Source organism: Rhinolophus sinicus, chromosome 17, assembly GCF_057876585.1.
Source record: "Rhinolophus sinicus isolate RSI-liver-muscle chromosome 17, RSI-T2T, whole genome shotgun sequence".
In the NCBI taxonomy this organism is placed as follows: domain Eukaryota; kingdom Metazoa; phylum Chordata; class Mammalia; order Chiroptera; family Rhinolophidae; genus Rhinolophus; species Rhinolophus sinicus.
In genome coordinates this window covers 186,177,338-186,198,031 of record NC_142517.1, presented here as the reverse complement: position 1 = coordinate 186,198,031, position 20,694 = coordinate 186,177,338, and the positions used below count along the sequence as shown (strand labels likewise).

General features: G+C 42.4%; 1 protein-coding gene across 2 annotated transcripts in view; it reads right to left on the bottom strand.

The window, feature by feature from the left end:
* The window catches only part of PARD3B (par-3 family cell polarity regulator beta), a 950,721-nt gene extending 930,350 nt beyond the window's left edge, over positions 1–20,371 (bottom strand). Inside the window, exon 1 of one of the 2 annotated variants that reach the window (XM_088794694.1) lies at positions 19,569–20,371. In XM_088794694.1, coding sequence (XP_088650820.1) covers positions 19,569–19,688 — 120 coding nt within the window. In that variant the 5' untranslated portion in view covers positions 19,689–20,371. The remainder of the gene's footprint in view (positions 1–19,568) is intronic. The other variant, XM_019726886.3, reaches the window with a different exon arrangement.
* Positions 20,372–20,694: the final 323 nt, after the last annotated feature.

The window sequence follows — 20,694 nt, the reverse complement described above, 5'->3', positions numbered from 1 at the left end:
TTACAGAAATGTACACTTGAAACCTATATAACTTTATGAACCATTGTCACCCAAATAAGTTTAAAATAAAATAAAATAAAATTTTTTGAAGTTCATCATAAATAGATTTACAGACCAAGATAAATAGCTTTTAAGCACCTAAGGAAACAGTGCCTGAACTCACTGTGAACATGTTTCCAACACTACATTCAGCAAACTGTTCTCAGAGGGAGGTCTGTGAGCCTCTGGGGATCTCAAGACTTTTGGAGGAGGTCCACAAGGCCAAAACGTTTCCCCAAGGAATATAAAAGGTTATTGACACATTTTATTTGCCCCTTTACAAATTTATGATAGGTTTTATCATAACCTATCATAAGTATTCTAAGTGTTCAAATATATGAAACTATAATTTAGAATTTAATATTTCATTCAAAAATAAAAGAAATTTATAACTTTTTTATATTTAAGGATGGATCATTGGCTTAAAAGGGGAGATTAGATATGTCACACCCATTAGGAGAGCTATTATTTTTTTTAAAAAGAAAGAAAATTTTAAATGTTGGCAGGGAAGTGAATAAACATAAATTGGAACACTTATGTATTGTTAGTGGAAATGTAAAATGGTACAGCCAGTGTGAACAATAGTATGGCAGTTCCTTAAAAAAAAAATTAAACATTGAATTACATAATCCAGCAATTCCATGTCTGAGTACACACTCAAAGGAAGTGAAATCAGGGTTCCGAACAGATATTTGTACATTTATGTTTATTAGAGCATTAGTCGCAATAGCCAAAGGGGGGGGGGGGTGGAATCCACATGTCCATCATGGATAAATGGATAAATAAAATATGGTATATACATATAATGGAATGTTATTCAAACCTAAAAAGGAAAGAAATTCTGATACATGCTATAACACGGATGAAACTTGAAGACATTATGCTAAGTAAAATAAGCCAGTCACAAATATTGTATTATTTCATTTACATGAAGTACCTAGAATAGTCAAACTCATAGAGACAGAAAGTAGAATAGTGATTATCCGGGGCTGGGAAGGGGAAAATGGGAAGTTATTATTTAATGGATATAGAGTTTCAGTTGGGAGGGATGAAAAAGTTCCGGAGATGATGGTGGTGATGGTTATACAACGAATGTGCCTAATGTCATGGAACTGTAAATTTAAGAACAGTAAAAATGGTAAATTTTGTTACATATATTTTACCATAATAAAAATGTCCAACATATAAAAAAGGGGGATTAGAAAACCTGCTTTTTCAACCACACATCTCTTCTATCCACATCTAAAAATACTAAAAAAAAAAAAAAAAAAGATGAAATTAACACACCAGAGATCTCTGATCTCTGATTCATCAAGGGAAGAATCAACTTAATAAAAAAAAAAAAAAAAAAAAAAAAAAAAAAAAAAAACTGGGTAAAACTAAAAATAGGCAAAGATAGGAAAGCTATTTTTTTCCTTGACCTTAATAGATATTAGTAATTTACATTATTGTGTCTTATGCAGCAGAACATTTTTGAATAGTTAAGTTGTAGCATCATTGAAATTAATCACTAAAAATTTAAAGGTAAAGGAAGTGAATGTCTTTGAATGCAGACATGATGAGCACTTCAAAAGCCAAAAATCATTTCATCTTTTCAAAACTTGAAATGAAAAAGCCACTGAAGCACCTTACAGGGTAAGCTATTGTATTGCATAAGCTGGAGAAGTGCAGACAATAACTGAGACACTAAGAAACCTTTGTACAATGGACACTGCTGAATGCCTCGTACACGATAAGTTCATTTTAAAAAGGTATGACAGTGACACTTCCCTATGTTACAGTAACTCCTCAAATGAAAGATCTGGCTGCAAATGTGAAGACTGAGTTAATATCCCATCTGCAGAATTATACCTTTGTCTTACAAATGGATTAATATATAGATATGTATGACTGAACTTGGTACTGATATTGATGGAAGAACTTTTTTTTCCCCTTTCTATGTGAATGCCTGACAATAAAACTGGTGCTGAAATAGCCAACATACTGAATAACTTTTTGGAATCTCATGGTTTATCCTTCGAATACCTACAGTATGTTGACACTTGCCTTGCCTGCAAAGGCAATGTTAGATAAAACTGCTAGTGCCTTCCTTTGAATTAAGGCAGTAAACTGTACCAGTAGTCACTGTATTTTTCACTGCCCCTCATTCGCACTTAAAAAACGGGGAGCAGTAATTTAACTTAAGACTGCCTTTGGTGAAGCAACAATTATTTTATCAACTTTAACCCTTAATTTCACATCTTTTGACACTGTAGGTGAAGAAATACAAAATACACAAAAAACCATGTCCGCGTACTGATATGTTCACCTCAGTGAAAGCACTCATATGATGGATTGAGTTGAGCTGAACTAACTAGTATTTTCCTGGAGCACCATTTTCACTTGAAAGACTAATTGGCGAACTATGGTGACAGACACTTGAGCTTTTGGCAGATATTTCTCAAAAATAAATGATGGGAACCTGGGCATTTCTCAGAAAACAAATGATAGCATTTGTTGCCAATGATAAAGCAAAAATTTAAATTTTAGAAAACTTGTATCCACCACTGTGAGCTTGATAGCTTCCCAATACTTCCCAATACTTACACCTTTCTGATGAAATTGATGGTAATATAAATTGATATTAATTGATATTAATATCAACACAAACCAATGAATTGTAATGTAACAGAGTTTGAAAATTTCAGTGGCATGATTTCAGATTCCACACTGCAACTAACCTTTAAGAAACCATCACTTACTGTAATGTCAGTCCCATGATTATATGATGTTATACAAGATTCTGTCTTGCTAGCCAATGTGCTTTAGAAGTCCTCTTTTCTTGATGAAGTAAATCAGTCAGGCGGGGAAAGTCCACGTGATACGGCACTGCATGTGACCTCTAGGAAAGGTAAACGACCTCTAGGAGCTGAGAATGGACTCCATTTAGCAGTCAGTAAAAGCCAGGACCCTCAGTCCTACAGCTGCGAGAAATGAATTCTGTCAAGAGCCTGAGTGAGCTTAGACGCAGATTCTTTCCAGTCAAGCCACCTGAGAATGCAGCCTGGTTGCCATCTTGATCGTAGCTGGTGCTAGCCTAAGACCAGGATTCAGCTAAGCTGTACCCAGTTTCCTGACCCACAGAAACTGTCATATAATAAATGTATGAGATAGAAAGAAAGATAGAAACAAACCATTGCTTATTGTATTTCATGTAGTATACAGAGAGCGTATCTACAATTATCTGGAAAACCTATTAGAATGCTCCCCCCTCTTCCAACTAAGTATCTATGTGAGGCAGGATTTTCTTCATAAATTTCAACCAAAAAAACGTATTACAATAGATTTAATGAGAAAGCAGATTTAAGAATCCAGCTATCTAATAAGCAAACATCAAAGAGATTTACAAAAGAACATTACACTATGCCACTCTTCCCACGCAATTTTTCTTTTGTTCTGAAAAATATAGTTATTTTTACATGAGAATAAATGATCTTAACTGTTGTGGGCTCATTGTTACATTAAATCAATTAAATATATATTTTTTAATTTCTTAATTTTAATTTCTATACCTAAATAGAAACAGGTATAATCTACATAAAAAGCTCTCTCAAGTCCTCTAAAATTCAGTTAGAAAGGCGTGTTGGGATGAATAAGTTTGAGAACTATTGCAACCTTTGTATTTTCTTTGTCTCTACCCCATGACACACTCCTCCATCTTTCCTCCATTTACCTAAATTCTATCCATTTTTTACATTTGGCCATGCCAGTCTACTGTGAGCTCTCTCCCTTCTAGATGCCCGAAGAACTCACCTGACACCTGGATGTCACTTTTTTCATTTTCAATAGGTATATATGTCTTTCGTGGATTATAAAGCCCTGAAGGAAAGAGACTGTGCTGTACAGCACATGACAGGTGCTCAAAAACACCACGCTGCCTTCTCCAGACTAACTTAATTATAGACTGAATAGGAATGCAATTCAGACAAGCCACTGGGCTTCAATCAATGCTTGATGAAGCCAGACCATAAAGGTCGTGGGCTGAGATGGAATTTAGGGCAAACATGAATCTCACAAAAGTCACCTGAACAGGCAGATAAGAACAAGCGTACAGATACCAAAACGGTTAAGTGGAAAAGGTAGTAGTGAGTAGTATCAGACCATAAGCCATTTATTTCTCTACAAAACAAAAGCAAATTACCCCTGGACCATTTTGGAAGCCCTAGCCAAAAAAAAAAAAAAAAAGAGGTATAAAGAGTAATATTGTGGGGAATGTATAGAATTCCCCCAATGTCTCTTATTGTGAAAGTAGGGAAAAATGCATTAAACTGAATAGGAAATGTTTATAAGTTGAATTGTTTTCCCCCACCCACACACACAAAAGAAAGGTTGAAGTCTTAACCCCTGGTACTTGTGAATGGGACCTTATTTAGAAATAGGGTCTTTACAGGTGTAACCAAATTAAGTAAGGTCATTAGGATAGGCCCAAATCTGATAGGATTAGTGCCCTTATCAGAGGTTCTGATGTAGAGAGACAGAGGGAAGATGGCCCTGTAATGATGGAGGCAGAGATTAGAGTTATGCTGCCACAAGCTAGGGAATGTCTGGACCTGGAAGAGGCAAGGAAGGCCCCTCACCCAAAGGCTGCAAAAGGAGCATGACCCTGTCAATATGACCCTTGATTTTGAACCTCTAGCTTTCAGAACTGTGAGAGAATAAATTTCTGTTGTTTTAAGCCACCCAGTTTCCGGTACTTTGTCATGGCAACCCTAGGAAACTAATACAGCAATAAAGTGAGGGACCCCCTCGCTATCCATAGTCACTTTTCCAACTAGCCCTTCCTCACCCACAGACAAAAGTGGAACAAAACAAAGAAAGATCTGAAATGCAAATCTAGTTACAGCAACCAAAAAAAAAAAAATCCTTTAACTAGAAATTTCTGAAGTGCAGTTAGATTTTTACAAGGTTCTGGGAAAATGTCTTTGATCAAACACTGCTGTCAAAACTCAAGCCCACTGAATCTCTATAAATGTGCCTTTAAATACAGAGACAAGGATTATTTACCCATCTTGGATTTCCTCAACTCTTTGCTACAAAAGGCAGTAATCCAAAACCTAATATTTAAAGTTACCAGTACTATTATTATGTCATGACAAAAGAAATATGGGATGACAAGTAAAACTCTTTCCAATTTCTCCAAAATTTTATCAAGCCACCCAAACTTCTAAGCCACGATGACTCTTACCATGTTTCCCCGACAATAAGATCGAGTCTTATATTAATTTTTGCTCCAAAACACGCCTTAGGGCTTATGTTCAGAGAATGTCATCCCGAAAAATCATGCTAGGACTTATTTTCTGGTTAGGTCTTATTTTCGGGGAAGCACAGTAGTTCATGTGCCGGGTGTTCATAAGTCTCAAGGTCCAAGTCTTATTACATATATATAAGTACTTGGCATTATAATCCATAGAAAAATTTAAACACATAATGCATCCTTGATTTTAGGAATTTACTTTCAGTCTCGCACTTTACCTCAGTCCATTAAACAATGGGATCTTAACATGAGGGGGACTTCTCATGACCCATCCAATGTCCCCTAAACATCAGGTAGCCCCACTGGTTTTCTAACTGTGACCCTAACCCATTAGTGGAATCAACTTAGTACATCCCAACTACTTTTTTGTAATTAATAAAATAAAAATATCAGAGGGCATCATTCATAGGTGACAGTAAGTACCCTCATGCATCTTTCATTCCAGCTGCGTATATGTATTGCAGGTACTGGGTCATGAAAGAAAATCTATTATTACTGTATTTATCAGTCCAAACCCTGGCAGGAAACAGATAGTTCACTCAAACACTTAGGAGTTCACTTAGAAGTTTACTTGTTTTACTATAAGACCCCATGTTATATAATATAAGATGGGGTCTTATATTAATTTTTGGTCCAAAAGACGCATTAGAGCTGATTGCCTGGCTAGGTCTTATTTTCTGGGAAACATGGTAATAAAGTACGTACGCTTGTAGTTATAAAGGTTTGCACAGGGTTAATGGAAAACATTAAGGGGCAGTGCTCCGAACAGTGCAGAGTCCTTGCCATCACCTAGGACCCAAAGGGTCAGGGAAAGGAGATGCCCATACAGTGGACAGAGGAGTATGGGGAGAGGGCCTGACGGGAGCTATGGCCTTTAGTAAAGATGAGCAGCCAACCCACCGTGACCTGGCAGGGAGGGAGCTGCCCACCCTCCATTTTCCTGCTGGTGCCGCCCCTCATGGCTGATCCCAACCAGAAGGCAGAGAGCGAGAAAGCCCATACTTCTCAGCCTTTTGGGCCACAGAGGGGGTGGGGGGAAGGGCAAGAGCACCTCAGAGTACTTCCAGACACTGTGAAGCTCTACGACAAAAGTCTGAAAAAAGCCACCGATATAGTTCCTGAATTTATCAACTTAGCCTGAACATTTTTATTTCTGGATGCCACATTTTTCCACATCTGCCTTCAAATCCCAATCTTGAATCAAGGCTCTAATCCAATGCCAAACAAATGATGCAAAAGAGTAACATCTTAATGAACTCATGATTTATGACCTCAGCCAGGAGCTCAACACTTCCCACAAGGCTGTCATCTATCCTTAGTGTCCCACCTCTCCTGTCCTTATCTAGAGGTCTCCTTGAGGGCACAGACCATGTCTTACTTGTCTCTGTATCCCCCGGCCTTGGAGACTAGAACCCAGGTCTACTCATTGAAATGGCTGTTGCATAGTGACTACAGCTCCCTCTTCCCATTTCCACACATGGAAAGTGAACTCCCAAGTCTGATTACGTTGCCCCAAAACCTCCAGGCCCATTTCCTCTTCTACTTCAATATGGCAAACCACAGCAGGGACGTGGACCAGTTTCTCCACCTCTAGTTTCAGCTCCCTCCCATCTCCATCTTCCAAAGCAAGTGATACAAAAAAGCAAATCACACACTATCAGCGCCCTGCCCAGACTCCTCAAGCTCGTTAGCTGGTCATAACAGAGGCCTCCTGGCTTTGACCCTACCTTCCCCTCACCAGCCTCCTTCCCTACTATTCCCTCCCACAACCAGCCTTGGGAAATATTCCACAATATTCTCCTCTTCCTTCACCCAAAATAACCACTTGTTTACCTCAGTCGGAGGCAGGCTGCTTCTCTCTCTCTCTCTCTCTCCTTTCTCTTTCTCTCTCTCTCTCCCTCTCTTCCCATCCCCAAACCTAATGCTCTTCTCCACCCTTATGGAACTGGCCAATGTCCACTCACCTGCCTAAGCAGAACTCTCTCAGCGAAATTGCACAACTTCCCTGGCTCTTCCCGGCTCCGAGCACAGTCAGAGGCAATCACTGCCCTTGTCCACCACTCTAGGGTCCCTCTACCACACGGTGTTGTTTATTTACATTGTTCTCTCTGCCCTTTCAGTCTATAAGTCTGATGGAGGCAGAAACTATGCCTTATTTGATTCTATATCCCCAGCACAAAACACAACGCTTGACCCAAAGTCACTTTCTGAATCTTCTCAAGTGACTGAAGTGACATTTCCATTGCTAGATCGTTATAGACAACCATAGCAAAGCGGCCACTCCTTGGAGGTGTGACTAAGGCCACACTGAATACACACTTTTTAATGTGCTGCAGATAGGGTTAAGGGACTGTAGTTATTTCCCATCATTCTTAAATCAGGTACCCCATCATCTCTGCATCCCTTCCCTAAAACAGTCCACCTATCTATAAAGAGGAAGGAGTACAAATTATATATATATATATATATATATATATATATATATATATATATATATACACACATATATATATATCCCTTGTCAAAAACCTGTTTTGCTTAGAGGTCACTCTTCCTAGGGTTCATGTCTCTATAAAACAATAGTGGCAAAACTTACCCTAAACCCCCCTAAAAAGATATGAGAAGTGTATGACTAGAGCTCCCCATAAACCCTTAATTTCTGCCTCACATGAACCAACAAAATGAATCTGACCATTTGCCATGCGGTTCTCTGGTCTTGCTGGTCATGGCTTAGCCAGTGGCACCTCTTCTGTTATCTGCCTCCATCACCAAATGGACCCCACTGGCTCCTCCTCCGGGGCTCAGGACCACACAGTGAGTTTAAGATAGAGGAGAGGAGCAGTATAGGGTGTATTCATCTGGATGATACTTGGCCCTGCATCTGAGACTAAGTTCAGGGAAACCTTTCTAACCAGCCGTCTCTTGGTATCCACAATTCCATCTCATTGCAATCCAAAAAGCGAGCAATCAGAAGAATGGTTGAGCCTAGAGATGGGAGCAAACCTAATTCGGCAACCCCTCAGACACAGATACGGCGCCTTTCAAAAAAAAAAAAAAAAATGAATTCATCCACATTGAGATAATCCAGAATCATTTTTAAAATCAACATGAAATGCATGAAGAGAATACTGAAAAATCAAACACTGTTCAAACGTAAGACACGGCGTGGCGCAAATCTTCATGAAGCAGAAACATGATGTTCCTTCTCTGAAAGTGCAGAACCACAAAGCACTCAGTCCCAAAAATCTGAGAAGTGAGTCAACCCATCAGAATTCGAAGCTGTAATTGAAGACAATCAGCGTGGCAGATACAATGGACCACTAAACTACTGCCTGCTGCAAATGTGAATATGATGAGGTATTTGAAGGCAATCAAGAGAAAAGTTGCATTGGACTTTTGTTAAAAAAGGAAAACCACATGTAAAGATTCCAAACTTGTGTTAAATGCAAGGTCATTCTCATATTTATGAAGGAAAACCATGTGAAATTTAATATAATTTAACAAGCATTTATGGTATACAACATACTCTATATTAGGTACTGTGCTAAAAACATGATAGGAAAATAAGAGAGACCCACTCTTTGTTATTGCATAGTTTGCAGTACAGCAGGGAAGACAAAATGACTACAGTATGTGGCAGAGCCTGGCTACTTGCTCCCCTGTATCTAAGTAGACTACTTTTCCAAGCCCACTGCCTCTAGATGGACTGGGGCACGTGGCTAGTCTCCCCACTGGAATGTAGCAGAAGAGATATGGGCCCCGTCCAGGCCAGGCCAGGCCCCAAATCTCCTGAGGCATCCTTCACACTGTCTTTATTCACCAGTCAGCACAGTGCAGGAGATTTACAGAAAATCCCAAGGACAAAGAGAACAGCAGGTCGGGGATTGTGTGGGTCAGAGCCCTACCTTCTGCCCAGAAAGAGAACCCTTTGCTATGATAAGCCACTGTCATTGGGGTTGTCTGTTTAGTAGAGCCTGACTAATAAATATAGTGGAAGATGTAGTTTCCAAAATGAAAGCACAAGCATGGGGAGCTCTGGAAACACATGAATGAGGGGGAAAGAGAAGGAAGAGATTCCTAGGGAAGAGAAAGCTGGAGCCTCATCCTGCAAGATGGACAGGATTTACCTGGGGCGGGGGAAAGCATAAAAGAACAATGAATTGCACATAGGAATTTGAAGGTGTTAAAAGGATAGAGAAGATACTGGACAGGTAAGCAATGTTTCGATTTTTCACTTAAAAGCAATGAGGAACCACTTAAATGTTCCCAGCAGTACTCCAGACATGATCAGATGTGCAGCTGTAAGATCCTCAATGGAAAATCGTTTGGAAGAGTTGGGAGCTACTAGAGGCAGAGAGGCCTGTGAAGGGTCTACTGCAATTCCACACGATAGAAATGAGAAATGGCTTGGCTTAGGGTTGGAAGCAGATCCAAGAGATATCACCTGAAGCCAAAGGAACTTCCGACCAACTAGACGTATGGTGGAATATAAGGGAGGAGAGGCCATCAAGGAATGAAGGAGTCCCAGGTTTCTGGATGTGACCACCAGGTGAATGACGACACCAGAAATGGGGAATGGGGACAAGCAGATATACAGAGAATACACTGGGCTTGAACTGACTGTGGAACATCAAGGTGGTGGAGTCCAGTGGCAGATGGATACTGGGGTCTATAGTAAGTGTGTACTTGAGGGCAGCCGAACCCATAGAATAGATGAGATCCCACTGAGAGCAAGGCCAGAAAGAATCCTGATGCACCAGCACACAAGGAAATAATGTAGGGAGAACCTGCAAAGACTGAGACACGTTTAAAAATCCCAGCAAGTTCATGGGTAGAGATAATTTTAAAAGAGAATTTTAAAAATTAGGGCTGAAAAGTCATCATGGGTTTTAGCTACTACATCTTGATAAATGTGTTGAGAGCTGTCCTGCGGGAGACCCTGCTAGCTGCGCCATTTGTCCTGCGGGGTCTCTGCTCCCGCTCCCCACACAAGAACGCAGGATATGGTGAGGCCAAAAAGGAACACCTACAGAGCCATAGGTAGGGGAGTCATACCACTATAGTCTCACTGGAGGCTGCATTCACACGACGTGCGACCTGCTGTCCGCTTTTCTGCCAACTGACCGACTCTCTCAACTCCCCTCGACTGGCCAACCAACACAGCCACAGCAGCTATATCAGGGGCCAACTGTCTAACTGGCTACAGCTGACTACCAACTAGCCACAACCAATGGCCATCTACTACCCGAGTTGGCACCCCCCCACGTGAGGCCAAGAACCTGGAAACTGCTCTCTGGGGCTCCGTCCACACAAGAGCATTTTAGCTGGAGAAGGTGTGAGAACCAGGGTAACCAAGTGGGCGATGAGGTCTTAAAATCCAATTTTCCAAAATCCTCTCCATTTTGTAAGTTCATACAAATACCTTTAGACTCATTGTGGGGACAGAGCCAGGAGTGCAGTTTCCAGGCTCTCAGCCTCACGTGGAAAGGTGCTGGCTCAGGTAGTAAATGGCCATCAACTGTGATTGGATGGCCATCAGCTGTGGCTAGTTGGCCGTCAGCTGTAACCAGTGAGCCATTGGCCACTAATATAACTGCTGTGGCTACGCTAGCAGAAAATGAGGGCTAGCAAGGAGACGGTGGCTGAGCTAGCAAGAGCGGATTGCAGTTAGCAGGACGGATTGCAGCTAGCAAGTGGGGTTGGTTGGTTGGCAGAAAAGCGGACGGCAGGTTGCAGATCATGTGGCTCCTGCTTCCTGTGTCTCCAACCCAGCCGCCAGGGAGAATATAGTGGTATGACTCCCCTATCTATGGCTCCATGAGTGTTCCTTTTTGGCCTCACCATATCCTGAGTTCTCATGTGGGGAGCAGGACAGGAGACCCCGCCTGACACCCTGCATGACACTCATGTAAATTGAGTAAAACGTGAATGCATTTGTAATACTTGTAAAACCAAAATTACATTAAGAAAGCGTGAAAACACCCAAGGGCTTTCACAATCCAGTCCAAGTTAGTCTGTGTACCACCACTCCTCCCTGGGCTATGCTTAACTTTTCACACCTCCCTCAACCAGCTGATGCCTGATCACTTTATTCCCTCTACCTAGAATGCCTCACCCCACTTTTCCACCTGGCAAACTCCTCATCATGCTTCACCACAGCTTCAGTGTCTTCTAAGAGCATTTCTTCTCTGCATTGTATCTCAGCAAACATACCGCTGGCTCATTCACATGTGTGCCTCATCCCCCAGAAGGCTGTGCAACATCAAAACCAGTGACAGTGACTGATTTTTATCTTCACATTCCTATCACCTCGAAGGGGCGATGTGACCAGTTACACTGGTGGCCCCCCTAACTATACCTACTGTTATGCAGCTCCTTGTGTAATCCCTTTCCTTGGATCTGGGCTGAACCTGTTGCTTACTTTAACTAATAAAACATGACAACACATCATGCCACTTGCAAGTCTAAGCCTTAAGAGACCCTGGCAGCTTCCATTCTTGCACTCTCTGGAGGCCTGAGCTGCCATGTAAGAAACGCTGATACCCTGCTGTAGAGGCCATGGCCACGGGAAGAGGCCATATGAAGACGATCAGATGCTGAGACGACATGGGAGAGAACCCAGGGACCTCGCCGACATCAACACCAAGGCTGCAGATACATGCCCCCAGGCAAGCCATTACAGCCAGCCCCCACCTGAGGCACCAGACAGGTGAATGAAGATGCCAATCTTGAATATTCCAGACCTAGAAAACATCACACTAAGCCTTTTCCATGTATTGTTGAGTATTATTGTAAGGCACTACATGTTGGGGTAGTTTTTAATGGAGCTAGAGATAACTGCAACAGATGACAGATACATGGTAAAGAATTTCTTTATTCAACAAGGAATTTATCAGTAGCCTACTGTGTAGCAGACATTCTTGTAGGAGCTCAGAACAACGAACAAAATGGACAAAGATCTCTACCTTTATTAAACCAGCTTTCTAGTGGGAGAGAGAGACAATAAATACAGTTAAAATAAGCAGCATGGTAGGGAGGGATGAGTTCTGTGAAGAAAAATAAAGCAGGAAAGAGTAATCTAGAGGGTGGCTGGAGGGGTTATAATTATAAATAGTGTGGTTAGGATGGTTTCGTGGAGAAGAAAATCATCTTTTTAGATGGAAAAGATAAGGGAACCAGACAGGTGCATAACTGTGGGAGAATATTTCAAAAAGAGAAAAGACCACATGAAGGAGAGCCTGTCTGGCACGTGTGAGTAACAGCTAACACGTCAATGTGTCCAGGGGAAGAGTGAGAGAGGGGTGGGAGTGAGGTCTGAATGGTAAGAGGCAGTGTCACGTCGTCCCCATGACCACCTTGGCTCAGTGATTCACGAAGAGGCTGGACAGGCCTCAGCATACAGTCATTCTTACAGTTCGGCTTTATTACAGCAAAAGGATACAACACAAAATCAGGAAAAGGCACATTGGTGAAGTCTGGAGGAAACGGGGCACAAGCTTCCAAGGGGCCTCTCCCATTGGAGCCCCCAACAATGCGTATTGACAACACACGAAATGCTGTCTACCAGGAAAGCTCATTAGAGACTCAGCATCCAAGGTTTTCACTGGAGGCTGGTTGGTGACATAGAACTCTCTGTTTACGACCTCCAAGGGAAGAGCAGGTATTCAGCATAAACCATATTGTTTGCATAAACCGTTGTGGCACAGTGAGCCATTCTCTTCAGGAAAGAGTGGAAAGCCTCGGCAAATATAAGTCCCTGGATGCCAGTCAAGGGCCAGTCTTGCAAGTAGACCTAAGGATAGCAGTCTCAGCCCAGCTACATTAGTGTTTTTCTGCACAGACAGTCAGATCAAGGAGCGCCTTATAGGCCATCTGAAAGAGATAGAAGCCATCAGACGATCTTAAATAGAATAATGAATAACATGACAACTAACTAGAATTGTAAATGATCACTCTAGCTTTGGTGTTGAGAAGAGACTATAGCAGGGGCAGAAACAGGAAAACTAAAGTCCACTGCCAAAAAAAAAAAAAAAAAAAAGCCCCAGAATGCTAACAGAAAAGCTAGAGAGAAGTGGTCAGATTCTGGATATACTGTGAGAGCAGAGTCAATCTGATATGCAGATTAATCACATGTAGATCCTAAGAAGAAAAGGGCAGTCAAGGGTTATTACAAGGGTTTCTGGCCTGAGCAACTAGAAGGATGGCACTGTCAATTAATGAGATGGGAAGACCCTGGGAGGAGTGGATTTGGAGTAGGGGATCCAGAGTTCAGTTTCAAGCACACTAACTATAAGACACCTACCTACCTGACATCCAAGCAAAGGTGTCAAGAAGTCCGCTACATATGGAGTTTAGAGTTCAGGGGAGAGGCCTGAGCTGGCGCTAAAGAGTTAATATTTGGAGCCATAATGCTGAATGAGCTCATCCCGAAGCATCTACATCTCACTGAAAATGTCTAGATTTTCATTCACCACTCTTCGTTGGTCCACCATCCACCCAATACCAAAAATGGAGGGTATATACCTCAGGCTGTTGCATCAGAGGTGCAGACCGCAACTTGTTCTGTAATTCACCTGGTTTGGGCTCGGGTCTAGGTGGAAGACTTAAGATTTTGAAGGCTTTCTCTACTGCCTGTGGATACCAGAGTAAATGAAGATCCCTTTCGGATGGCAAAGTTCTCAACAGAACAGACAGCAATGACCGTAAGAATGTCAGGTTAAGCAGTGCTTGGGACCTGAGCTTTTCACACCATTCCAAAAGCAGCTGAGAGAGCTCATCGGAGGAGCTTTGGACCTGAACTGTCCACTAAGCTAAGCCACTTGTGACTAAATTAAAATGTAAAGTTTTGTTCCTTAGTTGCACAAGCCGCGTTTCAAGTATTTAACAGCCATGCATGGCTGGAGGCTATGCTACTGGAAAACACAGATATAAAACATTTCCATCATCACAGAAAGTTCTACTGGGCTGCATGCTTTAGACTTTCCAGGAGAGACCCAAAGCTCTGCATTTATTTTAATATACTCTTCAGGTGATTTTAATAATTAGTTGCCTCAGAAAATACAGTCTCATAAAAATCTGCCATTATCATTTGCCCAACTTCCTCAAAGAGGCTCGATGGCACAAACGTCCTGGGAATGAATACCTGGTAACTAAGCCATCTGAGCACAGCACTCCAAATACCCTTCAGGGCTGTGACTCCCAACCCCACATTGAGCAATTAACTTAGCTCAGATGAACTAAACTGCAGCCCAAACCCAGGTCAGTAAACCCTACATGTAGGTCACTGGATTAGACACTGGAGGGGGCGGTCCAGGGACCACAGACTCAAATGCCTACCAGCAGGCCAGTCAAATAGCAGCAGTGGATTATGTGGGTCATAAGTAAGAAAATAAGAACAGAGTAAAAAGCTAAGTATGACAAGAATAACTTATTCACTTTGGGGGGGAAATAAGAGACTGGAGCATTCATAATTCCGTCTAAGGACAAAAGAAGTATCTCAGCTCCAATGCTGGTTGCTAAGTGGGAAAGTAAAAGCCACTTACTTTGGCTTTTACTTTTTCCCCAAAAGAAGGCAGAAAGCGGGAGTTTTGCATGAAATCTCAAAATATTGAAACATGTAAACTAAGTCAAAATATAACACTGAGCAGAACTTAAAAAAAATAAAATAAAAATAAAAATCTGTGGGTCACAGCAGGCCTCACAAGCCTGTGTTTGCAAACTTAGAGGCTGCTACATGCATGTCAAGTAGCAGAACCAAAGCAAAGTGAGAAACAAGGGCCACGCTGACGGTGTATCAGTCCTGTCCACGTGCTGGGAAGAACACCGAGTCCACACGTTAGGAAAGGAGAGAACTGATTAGGAAATAAAGCACTCAAGTAAGTCAGGGCCCAATAAATTGAGAAGCTCTTTGAGAATCCAGGCAGGTCCTAGTTTATGTATACAGAAACCTTAAAATGTAGAAACAAGACATCAACAGTTCAGGAATTCAAGAGTGCTAACCTGTTCTTCCAGGCGAGCCCAATACAATAACGTACCAGCTTCGCATTACTGCACAAATTCTCTTAGGTTCTGATGCCACAATTAATCAAGGAATAGAGTTGTTATTCTTAACTTGTTTAGATCTGGAAAGCTGGTCTCCACTTGTAAAACAAATTATTCAAAATATCTGAACACAGAAGAGATTCACTTCGAAAAGTCTATCAAATGTTTCCTTACGAGAAAGAAAGGTTTCTCGTGCAGTCAGATCCACAAAGAAACTTCTGAAAAATTCCAGCACACATTATCCCATGAACTCAATGTTCATATTATCTCCTTCATTTCAACTTCTGCATACACTAACACTCTCATTACCAAACAAGTCATTCCTTATCCACTTCAACATATATATATATATATATATATATATATATATATATATATATATGTATATATATGTATATATATTCAATTTAATAAATTATTTGAGCACCTGCTGAGAGAATTCATTCAAGGTACGAGAAAAGGGACAGTTCCTAATGACAGATTGGTCTATAGATGCCTAAAACATAGTTGTCTGCCATAAAAAGAGTTTAAAATCAAATGAGTTCAGTGATACCAAGATTAGTGGCCATAGATTGGTGGTTCTCAACCTGGCAGGGTATTAAAACCACCTAGAGTACTTAGTAAAATAGCTATACGCAGGCTCCACTCCAAACCCCGTGAATGAGAATCTTGGAGAAAGAAACTCAGGCATTTGTATTGTTTAAAATATTAAATGTTAAAATTAGAGGTGACTAATAATCAGCCAGGGTCGAGAGCCCCTGCAGGATATGGCTCGATTACTCCTCACCTGTGACACGTAATTTTGATGATAAATTTAACTAATTACTCAGGATCTCCATCTTGACTGCTTAAGAAGACAATCTCCTTTCCACTAACTACTTAACTAAATTGGATTTAGAGCCCAGGACACTGATAAACTACCAGAATCCCAAGACAAGTGATCCTATAATTCTTGCCTATTAGTCAATTCACCTCCCCAATAAAGTTCATCAAATGGGAGGGCGTGGGGAGAGGGCAGAAACCTCAGAGTCCCAGATTTCACAACATAATTAAAGCCTTCCTCAGTTTCTTCAGCATCCTACCTACTTCTGGTTCCCCACATTCCACAAATACCCCTTTTCGTTGTTTCTTCTCAGCAGGAAGTGGATACTTCTTTGATGCTGCCCACAAAATCCAGAATGGCTTCCTTGGCCTTCACTTAACCTCCAAACTTTAGAAGCCTCAAGTCTATCCTCAATCTTGAAATCTGCCTTTCTCCCATCTAAATTATTCAGGGCTCTGGAAGAAACCGACTTAATTTACATGCATGTTCCCGCCAAATTTGTCTCTGTACAGTAGTCTCAACCTGCATATCTAAGAGATATTGCCCATTTTTCCATTTGTAATTGGACAGGAATATTTTTCATACTTGGTTTACGAATCTTATAATATTTGCCTCAGAAATTCGGCTTCTCCCTTATAACATGTATATCTGTACTATCAAAGATAATCAAGAGGAACTTGTGGATGTCCCACCTCTCTGCAAGAAACAAAATTGCTATCTTTAGGTTATATTCTTGTAGCAGTTTGTAGATGGAATGGTCTTTAACAAACAAACTGTTAAAAATGAACAAGGTGGGTAAATGCCAATGCATAAAACGCCAATGCATAATAACCTACCGGGCTATGTAGTTAATGACCTGAAGACACAGTTCCTGGGTTCAAATCCCAATTCCAGCACATCCTAGTCATATCTCTGTGTCTCTTTTCACCCCATTCTGTAAAATGGGAATAATAGCGCCTGCCCTCATGGAGTAAGTCACTTAATACATGTAAAGCTCCTAGAACAGTGCCTGCACAGGGTAAGCATGACTCACGTTAGTTGTCATTATTGCATGCAGTGTTTAAAACCTTGTTGTCCAGGGAAACGAGCCTTTTAAATTGTTTTCACTGATTTAAAGAAAGTGAATTTCTGACAGATTGTTTTTCAAATTGAATTTTGACATTTCTGGTCTTTTCCCGTTATTTTCTAAATTCAATGGATAAAAGCACAGAATTTGTCAGAGTACTTCTTGACATTTTAGTTCCATTAGGAAATACCATTTAATATTAGTTAAGCCTTGTTATAATTACAATATTATTTAAACTGAAACTATGGGAGAGGAATATTTTGGGAGGGGAAAAATATCACTTGCCACTTATTAAGTTGAAATTTTAAAAGCCAAAGAAGGGAGGGAGGATTTAAAGCTGCAGGTGACCTTTAAATGTCACATTCACTAATATATAAATGTAAACAGAAAAATGTAATGTCTGGTAATAATAGTAAACTGGATCAATACAATTACATTATGGGTTCTGTGATATTATAAATTATGTTTTCAGCCCAGAATATCAACAGCTTTTTAACACCTTTTAAGATCAAATTACAACGCATTAAATATTGTTCAGTTAGTTCCCTGTATGTTATTTATACATGTACAGCTTACTTCTGTTACTTCTGTTACATGGGTACTAAACTTCTAAATATACAAGATTTTAGGGCATAAATTATTTTTAATGAGCTAAAAATAAAAATAATTTATCATTCAGACAATCCTTCAACAAGATCTACTTTAATAATTAGTCTAGAATAATGTTGTTACTATTAACCTTAGCTTACTTTCAGAAGTTAGTGAAATATGACTTCAAAGACAATTGGTTACTTGTGTAAATCTCAGTTTAACTGAATTACACAATATAAACAGCACATACTATCGTAACACACACACAAAAAAAAAAATAGGGCAGGTACTCATATAGATTATAGCCCACTTCAGTTTTCCCTCCTCTAGCTCAATTCCATTAGTAAAGATTTCCGCTTTGGGTATTATATTTAATATATTTACAGACCTTTCACTATACAATTCTCAAACCCTTGATTGAAGGCAACATAAACACGTATTTATCCAGAGTAGAATTTTTATTTTTCTGTGTAATAATTCTTAGTGGAGGCACAGAAGTTGCGGAGATTTTTTTCTTAAATGCCTAAACTATATATGTGGAAGAAACAAAATCATTTTTATGCCTTGGATAACCTATAAGACATTTAAAAAGATTACATCTTCCCTTCATTAAACTGGCCAACACACTATTTCTACAGTTCTCACAGCATGAGAACAAACATTAAAAGAACCACTGGCCTCTAAAGCAAGAGTTTATGACTTGTCCTGTTTCAGGAGGGTTTAGGCACACAAAATGATCCATTTGAGGCTTTAAAAAAAAAAAAGTGCTCTTTAATGCCTTCATTTAACAGTTTCACTGAAGAAGATATAGAGTCCAGGTATGTTACCCAAACACCTGATGAGTTCTAGCACCCAGCTAAGTCTTCTGAACCTGCATTCGACCATTAAAAACACTCCTCCTGAGCTTCACTTAATTTTTACTTGTTTCTGACTTCAGGGACAGAGCTGGGGATAGTCTTGGTAGTCATTTCAGTAGTTATCCAGGACCTGACACAGCCCACACACGTACTAAATGCTCACAGAATGTGTGGCATTAAACTATAAACACTCGAAATGTAGACTGGTTGGTGTAAGCAAACAGCATCCTTCCACCCAAGTTCCTGTCCAAAGTCACTTAAGGAGGACAGCTCATGAGGCTGAAATTCCAAGGGCACCATCAGTTACAACTGCCTAGTATCTATCACTTGCACCGATCAGCTGTCTAAGTCCAAGGAGCCAAAGTTGAGTGGGCCTTAGCGGGTCAAAAATCACACCTGAGATTAGCAGCACCTTCAAGGGCCTTAAGAGCAATTCTCTCAAACCACTTCTAATGGAGTGCTCCTCAAACTCCAGGGGTCATTGCAATCACCTGGGAACTTGTTTAAAAACAAATTCTGAGGCAGAGGGCTTGGATCAGGGCACCAGATTGTGCATTTCTAACGACCCCCAAGGGATTCCCATGCTGTGGTTGCTCCCAAAGCCCTTTGAGAAGCAAGGCCCACAAATGGCCAAAGACTCCCAGGTCACTTATATCAGCAACATTCAAAAGTTGTGGCCCAGGTAGTGTGACAAATCCAGTCGCCTGGGTGCTCTATGTACCCTGAGTGTCGCCACCCAGTCATCGGGACACCTGGCAGGTGCCTTGGCCTCCGTGTGCTCGCAGGTATCCCACGCCGCAGCTGCGCCCTCCTCCTCCTCCTGCCCCGCGCGTGCGCCCCCCGCCGCGCCGCGCTCACCTTCTCTCGCGTCTTCAGGTACCGCTGCAACGCCTGCTGCGTGAGCTCCCGGACGCACAGCTGGCCCTCCTTGCAAGGCACCACGATGCAAGTCCTGCCGAAGCATACGGTCACTTTCATCCTGGCCCCTGGCGATCACGCCAGGCCTGGCCGAACAGGTGTCTGGCCCCGCGGGTGCAGCCTCCACTCTCGGGGGACTCCCAGCACAGGCGGGCCAGGAAACCCGGGGCGCCTCTCCCCGGCACCCCCTCTGCACCCGGGGCTCGCTGCAGCGCCCCTTCGCCCCGGGCAGGCGGTCTCCGGGGGGGCGGGAATCGGGGAGAGGGAGGCAGGGGGAAGATCTAATCTACCTCCCAGGTGGCAGGGGGGCCAGGACGCGGCGGCAAGGCGTCCGGGCTCCTCCTCCAGCTCCTGCTCCAGCTCCTGCCAGGGCCCGGTTGAGGTGGCTGTTCAGAGCGCGCCAAAGCGAAACTGCCGGCCTGGCCCTGTCCTGGTCCTGGCCCTGGCTCTGGCCCTGGCGGCGGCGGGGTCGGCCCCAGGCCCCGGGCTGGAGTGGGCGGCTGCAGCGGCGCGCGGGGCCGGAGTTGGGAGGAAACTTTTGCGCCGGTCCCAACTCCTCCGCTGCGCGCCGCGCTGTGGGCTCCCGCGGCCCCGGGCCGGCCTGGGCCCGGCTCTTAAAGGGGCCGCGGCGCTCCCCGGCCCGGCCGCTCACTCGGCGGCGCCGGGCGGGGGCCGTGCCGGGCGGTAACTGGAGCCCGGGAGCCTAGTCCCCTCACTTGGTCTCTCCCTAGCTGTGTCCCTCCTGCACACACACGAAGCTCTGGGGAATTGTAACGGGACCTGAGAGCTACCCACCGGGGGATTGAAACCGGATCTCATAAAGCACACTTGAGGGAATAGCTAGGAGACTGCAGAGTTACACCCTTAAAATGAAGGGATTGGAGCAAGATTCAAGGAGAGCCCCGGAGCAGGTGCTTCTCGCCACGCCCACCCAAAACACCCCAAGGAGTGGCTGCTCACAGGTACTGAACTGCAGAGATGGCTAGAGGGCCTGTTAGGAACTTGTCTTAAGCACAGCATTACATCTGCCCTCTGGAGCCCTGAAATCGCAAAACGGAAGGTATTC